We start from the raw sequence: 12,128 nt of genomic DNA, 5'->3' as shown, positions 1-12,128 counted from the left end.
ATTCCCTCATTTAAAAAAAATAGTAGCTGAAAATGTACATTTTTATACTGCGTGTCTGTCCTGATGACAAGGCACATGTCTAAGATACAGATTTCCCCGCAGCACCGAGTCCTCACACCCTGATCTGACGCAGCATGCCAGCGCGCCCAGCGGGGCCCCCGTATAGGATTAGACCCCCAGCTGGGCGCTTAGTGTCAGCTCCCCTCACACATGGCACATCACCCAACCCAGAATCTGCGGTAACGACAGCGTGGTCTCCTGTTCCTTCACGTGCTGCGTCAATTGAAATGTGTGCCATCGGATTATGCTGCATTACCCTGCCCGCTTAGCTGCAGCAGACTGATCCTGTGCTGGGCGACTGCAGGGAAAAAAAAAAAGTACAGCCCCTGGCACTGCATGGGTTAATGTTACAGCAATCTGACATTTGCATCTACCATAGTGGCCTGCATTCTGCATGGATCTGATGCCCAGTGCAAATCTCTATGATGATAAGTGCACTCACTTGTTGGCAGGCTGCAGTCACCCTCTGCGGTGGGCACATGTCCGCTGCTGCATGGCCTTCCCCATGCTGATGATGCTGCGCTCACCTTGGCAGTGTCCCTGCAGTTCATCCAGCACAGCATCCCTCTGCCTGCAGACAGCTGACTGGGATGCTCAGACCCAACTAGCAGAGCCCAGCTGCAGGGATTCGGATGCAGTCGCTATGTGGATCATCTGATGATGGAGCACGTTACATAAAATTTACAGGGATGCAATGAGAATTCAGGTTACTAAGCCGAGAATCCATCCTTAAAATATTTTTTTGCATCATTATGCTCTTACGAAAGGAGAATAAATTAAGTCCATTCACATATAATAAAATATGGTATCCTGCAGTTTTACAATCAAACACTAGATGTCACCGCAGTGGGAGAACACTCTACAGTAAATCATCTCACTTTACAGCTTGTCGTAAATGCTCAGGTAAAATAGACGCTGCAAAATGTGAACTGGGGCAGAGCAGTGTGTTTAAAATGTGAGGAATGAAGACGCATCGAGAACTGGTGGATAAATATTGTGAGTCCACAACGTCCGGACCCCATTGTCTGACCAAACTTTGATTACCACAGATCTACCACTATATGGACAGTCAGTAGTATAACTATAGGGGGTGAAAAAGCAGTAAGGGCACCCAGGGCAAAAGGTCCCTCTGCCACACCTGAATTACATACTGTAGTTACTAGCTAAGTTTCACTCTGCCTAACGTCATGCTGCTGCAGTGTAGTATAGTGCAACCTCCACCAGAGGGAGCTTGAGAGGGAAGTGAGATTGCATACACAGAATAGCACCACAGAGCAGCAGCACAGGCGCCACCAAGTGGCGAGACAGTGGTCAGACAAGCCGAGTAAAAAAACATTCAGGGGCAGAAGTACAAAAGGTATCAGTGGTACACGTGGTCAGGAACAAGCCAGGAGGTTCAGCAACGGTCAGAAGTGGATAAGACAAAGACAGAAAGCAGAAGCAAGTCTGAATACAAGCCAAGTCAGAAACCAGAGAATCAAACCGACAAACAGGGAAATGCTGGGAAAAGGGCAAACTGAGGGAGTTCACAGACACGGGACAAGTCAGGGATCACAGCAGGACAAATCAAGGGTTACCAGAGTCAGGTTCACACGCCGAAGGCAGAACTATAGCTGACACCACGAGCAGGATGCATCAGAGCTAAATAGCAAACCAGAACCCAGAATGAGGCAGAGCAAAGTTAACCCTAGTCATGATCCGCCCGGAAAAAGGGCAGACAGGATTAAACCCTGGTACGGATCATAACACCTGTGTTCCTCCCCCCTCCCAAACTGGAATTACTATTTTTGGGTGGGTTTTACATGAACTCCACCCTCGTTGATTTGGCAACTATGAACAGTAGCAAATTTTGCATTGTTGCTAAATTTCTTGCTTAAGGATCCCCTTCTGATACCAGCTGACGCTTTCCTGGGGCCTCCTTTAATGTATATATCATCAAGGGCACTACGAACAGATCCTAATTTAAAGAGGACCTATCACCAGGTCAAAAGCGTGCAGTTTTTGCTCTTATTCTATTCCCTCTGCTCCCCGGAGTATTCCGCTTTTAGTTTTTTTAAAATCCGTCATACGGTTCCAGAGATATTGGTATTTTTATTTACTGCTAATGGGGGTGTGGCTCACAGGTTACTTATGCAGAGCAGTGTAAAACACACCCACAAGTAGTCTTGTCAGCCACGCCCCCTTTGTGAAGATCATAAAAATCAGCACTAAATAAAAAGGCCCATAACTCTAGAGTCGTATGGCGGATTTAGAAAAAAAAAAAAAGGGGGAATACTCAGGTGAGAAATTGGAATAAAATAAGTGTGAAAACTGGCCACTTCCAACTTAGGATGTGAGTCTCCTTTAAGCCAAAGAAATAATGACTTAAATCATCTCTTACCTTTAATAAGTCACACAATATGTCAGTCTTGAGATGATTAACGATATTTGGCCTGACCCTAAATATTCGGGGTCTCCTTTTCTCTAAATGCCGGTAAGGAAACATATCTGTCCTCTCAAAGAATAACTTTCATTTGAAGGAAAAATATACGCGCCCTGCGCTGTTTATTTTACTGACATGAACGGAGTAACATGTGGCCGGTGTTTACTTTGACAAAAAAAAAAAAGGGTCTACTTTGCATTTTTTAATTCATTCATTCAGGACTTTTATGATGCCTATTCTAAAGTGTATCTCCTCGCTGCAAACTTTCACTGAAACTAAAAACTGCAATCTGATTTGATACTACGGGAACGCCTCTGATTTTAATTTATAAATTATGGCCACCCCCTGGCCACTTGAGGTACTGCGACCAGCGTTAGAACTTTCAGTTACAAGTGTGTGTGTGGGGGGGTCTAATATTTCAGATAACCCTCATTTAGCTAGAACATACTTACCGACATTAATGCTTTGGACGAATAGGAATGTTTAATTAATGCTCCCAGTCTCATCTGAGAATACCTCTGACCCACAAGGAATAAGGATTTGTGTAGACTATGCCCCTATTCAGTTCAGGACAGTCCCAAATTTGCCAGGACTATATCTGAAAAATCGGGATAGTCTCAGCAAATTTAGGACTTTTTTAAAGGGCACCAACCATCTCTCCTGTGGTGGCACTGTCGGGGAACTTAACGCCCCTTTCAGACTATAGAAGGAACCTTCTAACATTAAGACTGGGATTTTAGCAGGGAATTGCCACAAACAATAGTAAATCATGTCACAGGTGGAAAAAAGTCACATAATTTTTTATTATAAATCTTTTATGATACTATATTACTTAGGTGAAAACTGGAATCGGGGCTCGGTTTAGCGACTATTCCGTGGTAAGATTTAGGAGAAATATCAAGAAATTAGAGGATTCAGGGGTTTGTTGTGTCCCTTGTGTCGGGATGACTTCATACTGACCGTCTATGTACAGATGAACCTCCCAAATTTGACTCTTAGAACTTATACATTTTATCCCATTATTCTTCTCTCACTATATTTTGCGTAGACGGGTTTTCCACTAGTTTATAACACATTCTAAATTAGGCCAAGGTCGATGGGAGATTTAAAAAAAAAGTGTTTTAAAATAGATGAAAAATCATTTAAAGGGGACCAGTCACTTGACATAAATGTGTATTTTTTTGTAACTGGTGTTAATGCCCCTGTTCTCATGAATCCGGTGATGTTTTTCTTATGTTCCTGTGCTTCTCCGTTCCTGAGATATGGCCCCCTCTTCCTTGTATTTAAATTTAGTCTTGTTAGTTATGTGGGCGTGGTCATCTGCTCTACTCTGTGGGTGTTGCCTTGAAGATCACGCCCACTTAGCTAACAAGATTAGATTCATATACAATAAAGGGCCATATCTCAGGATCGGAGAGGCGCAGGAGCAAAAGGAAAACATCGCCGGATTCAGGAGATGAGCGACATTTATACCAGGTTAGAAAAAAAACATTTATAGTAAAGGACAGTTCTCTTTAAGGCATCTGCTAAAGGGGTAAATCATCTTGGACAGTAATGGAAGGCCTTGTGGTGGGGCCTATCTCCAAAACAGAAGTTCCTTACCCTGTGCCGCAACTGTGATTGGACATTTCCTTGTCCATTGCACCTCCCCTCATTTACACCTGCACATCTGATTTACCTAATATGGCCAAAAATTAGAAGGCCTACCTAAGATACACATATGAAAACAACCTCATAAAAGGGGTTATCTTTAATAAAAAAAAAACATTTTTAGATGGCCTTGTATGAATTGAGTGAATATCCATAAGTCTTAGTGTCTCTTAGTCTGGAGGACTGGGCATTATTGATTTCAATGATAATTGTGTAATACTCTATTTCCCCTGTGGTGGCGCTATATTTAACACTTTCTACCGATTTGCCCAACAGCTTTCAGTTGATTGCGAAGCCGTGGACAACATGGGGCTGATTCATGATCCCGTTAAGAATTAATTTTCACATTACAATCCACCGTAATGCCGCGCAATAATCCAGTAATAACGGAGGCGAGGCCGCTTCTAACGTTCATGTCGCCTCATTCAGCGCTTAGTCGCTGCCGGTCACTTATCGTCTGACATTTGCAGCTTCATGGTAATAAAAGCCCAGCAGAGGAGCGCTGAATCACATCAGGATTAATGTGTGGCATTTGTGGGCGCTCTGCCAGGGTGGTGCGTGCCCGGGAAGAGAACGGCCTTACCCTCACTCATTAATAATGACAGAGACAGGTTTCAGCGAGGCTAAGCAGAAAAATACTTGGCAGATCCGTCACTGCTAAAAATATTATGTAATGGTGGAGGAGCGCGGCCTCGGTCACCGGACACATCGCTGCCTGCAGAGAATACGTCCTAATCCCCGGCCGCCATATAATGGCTCGTCACACGCCGCAGATTGCTCTCATCTGAATCATGGCACAGATGGAGGAACTGGGACAATACAGTAATGACAGCGCCGAATAATCACCGGTAATGTTTATACGCCAGTAACAGACTGTAATAAACTGCGAGGAAACACGAAAATATCTCCTGTATTACTGTATAGTCTTGTATGATACGCACAATATCCATCATCTATCTATCATCTATCTATTATCTATCATCTATCTATCTATCTATCATCTATCATCTATCTATCATCTATCATCTATCTATTATCTATCTATGATCTATCATCTATCTATCATCTATCTATCTATTATCTATCATCTATCTATTATCTATCATCTATCTATCATCTATCTATTATCTATCTATGATCTATCATCTACCTATCATCTATCTATCTATTATCTATCATCTACCTATTATCTATCTATCTATTATCTACCTATCATCTATCTATTATCTATCATCTATTGACTATCTCTTATCCATCTATTATCTATCTATCTAGCTATCTATCTATCTATCTATCTATCTATTATCTATGTATCTATCATCTATCTATCTATTATCTACCTATTATCTATCTATCATCTATCTATCATCTATCTATCTATTATCTATCTATGATCTATCATCTACCTATCATCTATCTATCTATTATCTATCATCTACCTATTATCTATCTATCTATTATCTACCTATCATCTATCTATTATCTATCATCTATTGACTATCTCTTATCCATCTATTATCTATCTATCTATTATCTATCTATTATCTATGTATCTATCATCTATCTATTATCTATCATCTATCTATCTATTATCTATCTATCATCTATCTATTATCTATCATCTATCTATCTATCATCTATCTATTATCTATCATCTATTGACTATCTCTTATCCATCTATCTATCTATCATCTATCTATTATCTATATATTATCTATCTATCTATTATCTATCATCTATCTATTATCTATTTACCTATCATCTATTAATCATCTATCTATCTATAATCTATCTATAATCTATCTATTATCTATCTATAATCTATTATCTATCTATCTATCTATCTATCTATCTATCTATCTATCTATCTATCTATCTATCTATCTATCTATCTATCAATCCCTACACCCCATAATTTCTGGAGACTTACAGATCAGGTTGGCCATCGTTGCCCGGCGGTGGGAGTATTGGTGCTGGGGTTTGTGCCTCTGCCTTTGTGGCTTATATTATAGCAGGTGTTTTACCTTCTATTACACCGCCCCATATCTGACTGCGCCATGTAACACAAGACGTAGTTTTCTATGTGGCCGCAGCACAATGTGTTGGGACTTTACCTTTCTACCGACAGAACAAAATAAACAAGGCCCGCCGCCATACACGGGAGTCACCCAGTCGTGCACATCTGAAAGAGACCTTGAGTCGTCCTTCTATATCCGGTGTCAAAAGTTCCGTTCAGACCCTTCTTGGGTGGAGGAAAGAAGAGAGGCAGAGGATCCATATTCAGAGACCACTACTAAACATGACAAGTGGGGGCCTGTGGTTCAGTTTTGCATCAAATTACTCCTTTGGGTAAAACTGTTGGTAAAGTTTCTGCCATCTTGGTGCCGCGATCTGGAAAGTTCCAGCCGACTGCTATGTGGTTAATCTGGGATTACGATGCATGTATGGGAACCACTATTTGCAGAGCTCCTGAGATCACACCAAGGGTATAAATACAGGATCAGGTGCCCCCAAATCCGCAACATATTTAGTAATCCCATGTGATCTCCAACAACATGAAAATACACAAATAGTAGCAAGCTCACACCTCACCGAAAACAATTACATCTCGTGATAAAAGAGGATGCCATGGGTGTGCGGGACAGATAGGGAGTGTAATGTGCCCCCACCCTGTCTAAGTGAGCATTAGTCAATGCCTGCACCACGTGCTGTCTGAGCCGAGAACTCGCATTGTGGATTCATATTTAGCAACCAACAAGAGATTGCAGTGGATTCCTCGCTTGTACAGGGAAAATCTCACCATCCGACATGAGCTGCAATACTAGGGAAAACTGTTGAAAGGTGAGGCACAGGTGGATAGCCCAAGTTTATAGTAAGTTAGTTTATGTTTATAGGAAGTTAGCCCTAGTTTATAAGAAGTTAGTCCAAGTTTGTAGGAACTTAGCCCAAGTTTCTAGAGAGTTAGTCTAAATTTATAAGAAGTTAGTCCAAGTTTGTAGGGAGTTAGTCCAAGTTTGTAGGGAGTTAGTCCAAGTTTGTAGGGAGTTAGTCCAAGTTAGTCCAAGTTTGTAGGGAGTTAGTCCAAGTTAGTCCAAGTTTGTAGGATCTTAGTCCAAGTTTGTAGGGAGTTGGTCTTAATTTGTAAGTTAGTCCAAGTTTATAGGGAGTTAGTCCAAGTATGTAGGAAGTTAGACTAAATTTATAAGTTAGTCCAAGTTTGTAGGGAGTTAGTCTAAATTTATAAGAAGTTAGTCCAAGTTTATAGGGAGTTAGTCCAAGTTTGTAGGAAATTAGTCCAAGTTTGTAGGGAGTTAGTCCAAGCTTGCAGACAGTTAGCCCAACTTCATCAGAAGTTAGCTCAAGTTTATAGGAAGCTAGCTGAGGATGTATGAATGTAGCCCGAGTTTGTAGAAAGTTAGCCCAACTTCGTTGAAAGTTAGCTCAAGTGTCTGGGAAGTTAGCTTTAGTTTGTAAAAAGTCAGCCAACATTTTCAGGAAGTTAGCCAAAATTTATAGCACATTAGCCCTAATTTGCACGACATTAGGCCACGTTTGTAGGACGTTAGCTCAAGTTTGTAGGACATTAGCTGAAGTTTGTAGGACGTTATCTCAAGGTTATACTCTCCTAAGACATCTTGGAATCTCTTGAAAATGGGAAGACCTTTGGGGCTCCTGGAAAAGTACCAAATCACCTAGTTGCCACCAAAACCTCCTGAGACCTAACAGAAGCAACGCTTCCAGAAGACTGTGCACGATGCCAGAATGATCCATCTGATAACTACTGCCCAATCTCCAAACAAACATCCGATGGGCATGGAAAGGGTGTGGAACCTAACAAGAGACCACAGGGAACATTTTTTCGGCAGCATGCTTTACGTACCATCAAGAATTTCCTCCTCTCACAACATTTCTGAAAGTTGGCAAGTATGAGCGGTCACGTTTTTCCAATCCACGTTTATTTATTACATAACACAGTTTTGTCCTTTCATCCATTGCAGATCTCAGAGTTAAAGTTCAGCAAAACAGTTTGTAGGACGCTGGTCTAGCAGCCATGTTGGTACTCTGTGGCCGCCGCACCAGGGTCCTGCTACCTGCAACCTCCACGGCAAAACTTGACTACTAATAATGCCATGGTGGTCTACTAATCAGAAGAAATCCAGGGAAACCACCAGTAGTAGGGAGTTTGCAGTGCTCTGGTAGGCGGACTACCAATGTGACCACTTGTCCTGCATAGAGGACAACCTCCATTCAGGAATCCTCTCTATGGGCAGAGAACTGAATTGAGAAGCTAGCATGTAATACTGTGCTTCACCTGTAGTGGCCACAGCAGGAAGAATGTATAGCCACATGGAACGACCCCTGATCGTCACGATTAAAGATGGACCCATTGAACTCTGATTTCCTTGGTCTTTTGGGTTGGATGTGGTGGTGGGGTGACTTTTCTATGGGTCCCCATGACCTGTAATTATGCTCCTGGACTACTTCATGCATTAGACCCTATTGTCTGTGAATTGTGGATGATGGGAGTTTTATTCTCCGAGCACCTGGTGCCTGCACCTGACACACAAGAGGTGTTCTTATGGCTGTCGTGTTTACTAAACCTGCCAGCATGTGGGTCTGAGCTGGCCCCGCACCGCGCTCACCCCGTGACACATTCCATTAGTTCGGATGTCCTTTCTTGTCTGGGCTTGATTTTCAAGTGTCTTTGAAGTGGGCGCCATGAAATAGTTTGGAAGTGAGCACAAGAATTCTTACAACTAGCACTTATTCTCATGCAGAAGAGGTGGATAATGCTAGACACAGCGCCCCCATGGACTACTTCTGGTATTGCAGCTTAGCCCAGTTCCAGTGAATGAGAAGGCATACATGTCAATCTGCCCCATTGAGGCATAGGGGGGTTTATAATATTAGTAGGGCCATCAGGAGGCAGATTAGGGAACATCAGGACCCAGAAATTAAACTGTAAGCTCTGGGTAAAACGTCCCTTTAAGTGTTATATAACTTCCTGGCAGCTGGAGTGTGACTGGTAATTATAGGGCTCCGGCTGGAGTGTATTTGCTGTGAGATGTCATCAGACCTGATCCGTGGATTTACTCAGGATACAAACTGCTAATTTACATTCCTCTGTCTTCGCCTACGATAATGGAAGAAAGGACGGAAATTCAGTGCGGTATTATAAGAACCGCTCCATTGCCTTCTGCTGTCACCCAACCGCGTCCCATCCTGGACATGTGACCGACACAGCCAATCAATGGACTCAGATTTTATATCCAATGAAAACTGATGTCATGGCGGAGAATGGCGGCATCAGCGCGGGACTGGTGGGGGTTTTAATAGTTGGTATTTTCCATTACCATCAATTATTGGCTTCGGCGGTCACTTGCTGCACAAGCATCTACGTGAATAATGTTTGAAAGGTTATTACTGTTGGGCAACATGAATTGTGGAGCGGAGCAGAACTTTCCCTACTCTTCCGAATAGTTTTTTAAATCCCAGAAACCCCTTTTAATAGATCTCATATGAGAATTAGTTTGCATTCTTAACTCCCTGAGTGCACATGGGTGTAATGTGTATTAATGCAAGGCGGTGTGCAATCGCTGGTATCGCTGACTGCGAATGGTGGATCCAACAGATCATCGCCCCTCTTGTAGATAGGTGATGACTTGTGAAGATGGAGAAATCCCTTTCAGGCAAAAAAAAAGACAGCGAAGACTAGTCTGAATGTATTTCTAAGCAGGTAGGTGACCGGGTGACCAGGAGACAGGGTCTTATCATTCAAAAATGGCCAACAACACTTGCAACGTCCTTAGGAAGAGCAGCTCTGGAGCACAAACTGCAGCTCGATCAAGTGAAATACTGTGCAGATGTAAGAGAAGAGCACAATTCTGAGCAATACATGATCTACCCGCAATCTACTTAAAGTTTACTGCAAATTACGGTATGTTTTCTTTGTTTTCCCGCAGTCACAGAGATGAAGAAACCGGATCCGGTCAAGAGAAACCAGGGACATGATGGGCGCCAATTGTCGCCTTGTCTTGTTTCTCCTCCTGCTCGGGGGGCGCTGCAGATTGGTAATAAGGGATCGCACTTATGCTCTTTGCACCTTCCCTGAGGCTGAGATGACACGACTCTGCGCACACCCCCATTACCGCCAACTCTGCTGAGCTCAGCTAAAGCCTCTTCCCCCGACACATGACAGTAATCGGATTGGATGGCGAAAGCCACGAGTGATATCATTACTCCGAAAACAGCAGATCGGAGGCTCGCAGCAGATCTCCCTGTAACCAAAGGACGAGCGATGTCCAGCAGATCTGCGGAGGCTAAACTCTGTCCACACTGTAATCTAACACCTCCATTTTTACTGTTTTTGCTTCCCCCCCCATTTTATTTTAAGTGTGTTTTTTCTTTTTTTATTTTTTTTTTTACAATTTTCTTACAAATTTTAATTTGCAACCTGGACACTGTCATCAAGCTTCTGTTAAAGGATCTGAAACAATTTAGAACTTGAAGTATTTACTGCGCCGTGCGTCTGGTTGGCGTGATTCTAGAGAAATCCACAATTTTAGCAATATGTAAATGAGGTGTTCGGTGCTTCGTCCCGCCCACAGCACCTAACAAAAGTCAGGTCATTTACATCCTTAGTGCCTGCCTACGTCAGGGCCCAGGCCAAAAAAATGCCATACATGCTCACAACGCCACGATGCATGCGCCAGCACTGTAAGGCGCCGTTCTGAGCTACTGCGCATGTGACACCCCAATTAATTATATTTACCAACCACTTCGGGTAATGCAATATTTTAGGAGAACTTTAGGGTCATTATTATTATTATTATTATTATTATTTATTGTTATAGCGCCATTTATTCCATGGCGCTTTACATGTGAGGAGGGGTATACATAATGAAAACAAGTACAATAATCTTAAACAATACAAGTCATAACTGGTACAGGAGGAATGAGGACCCTGCCCGCGAGGGCTCACAATCTACAAGTGGTTAAAACCATTTGGGGAGCAGTCAGGGGGCATTATTACTATTTATGGAGGACTCAGGGGGCATTATTACTATTTATGGAGGACTCAGGGGGCATTATTACTATTTATGGAGGACTCAGGGGGCATTATTACTATTTGCGCTGGATTCCGGGGACATTATTTTTGTTTATGGAGGACTCAGGGGACATTTGTGGAGGACTCAGGGGACATTATTATTATTTGTGGAGGACTCAGGGGGCATTATTATTATTTATGGAGGACTCAGGGGGCATTATTACTATTTATGGAGGACTCAGGGGGCATTATTATTATTTATGGAGGACTCAGGGGGCATTTTTACTATTTGTGGAGGACTCAGGGGGCATTATTACTATTTGTGGAGGACTCAGGGGGCATTATTACTATTTGTGGAGGACTCAGGGGGCATTATTACTATTTATGGAGGACTCAGGGGGCATTTTTACTATCTGTGGAGGACTCAGGGGTCATTATTACTAATTATGGAGGGGACCGGGGGGGCATTATTACTATTTGTGGAGGACTCAGGGGGCATTATTACTATTTGTGGAGGACTCAGGGGGCATTATTACTATTTGTGGAGGACTCACGGGTCATTATTACTATTTGTGGAGGACTCAGGGGGCATTATTACTATTTGTGGAGGACTCACGGGTCATTATTACTATTTATGGAGGACTCAGGGGGCATTATTAATATTTATGGAGGACTCGGGGGGCATTATTACTATTTCTGGAGGAATCAGGGGGACATTATTACTATTTGTGGAGGACTCAGGGACATTATTACCATTTATGGAGGACTCGGGGCATTATTACTATTTGTGGAGGACTCACGGGTCATTATTACTATTTATGGAGGGCTCAGGGGGCATTATTACTATTTGTGGAAGACTCAGGGGACATTATTACTATTTGTGGAGGACTCACGGGTCATTATTACTATTTATGGAGGACTCAGGGGGCATTATTACTACAGTATTTA

The 12,128-nt window shown here is 42.6% G+C and overlaps 2 protein-coding genes across 4 annotated transcripts in view; one reads left to right on the top strand and one right to left on the bottom strand.

Annotated features, from left to right (window-relative positions):
- The window catches only part of CRELD1 (cysteine rich with EGF like domains 1), a 110,467-nt gene that overhangs the window by 69,256 nt on the left and 29,083 nt on the right, over window positions 1–12,128 (top strand). Inside the window, exon 11 of one of the 2 annotated variants that reach the window (XM_069736401.1) lies at window positions 4,409–4,506. The exons of the other annotated variant lie outside the window; for it this stretch is intronic. Within the exon in view, the coding sequence (XP_069592502.1) occupies window positions 4,409–4,419 (11 nt within the window). The 3' untranslated portion in view covers window positions 4,420–4,506. Of the gene's footprint in view, window positions 1–4,408; window positions 4,507–12,128 lie in introns of those variants that run through there. 2 annotated transcript variants of the gene reach the window in all.
- PRRT3 (proline rich transmembrane protein 3) overlaps window positions 1–12,128 on the bottom strand; it is a 55,849-nt gene that overhangs the window by 36,083 nt on the left and 7,638 nt on the right. Inside the window, exon 1 of one of the 2 annotated variants that reach the window (XM_069736397.1) lies at window positions 503–639. The exons of the other annotated variant lie outside the window; for it this stretch is intronic. The gene's annotated coding sequence lies outside the window, so the exon portion shown is untranslated. Of the gene's footprint in view, window positions 1–502; window positions 640–12,128 lie in introns of those variants that run through there. 2 annotated transcript variants of the gene reach the window in all.

The sequence above is a fragment of the Ranitomeya imitator genome, chromosome 8 (assembly GCF_032444005.1).
Source record: "Ranitomeya imitator isolate aRanImi1 chromosome 8, aRanImi1.pri, whole genome shotgun sequence".
NCBI lineage: Eukaryota > Metazoa > Chordata > Amphibia > Anura > Dendrobatidae > Ranitomeya > Ranitomeya imitator.
The sequence above is the reverse complement of the archived record's forward strand: the minus strand, read 5'-3'. Positions and strand labels throughout refer to the sequence as shown.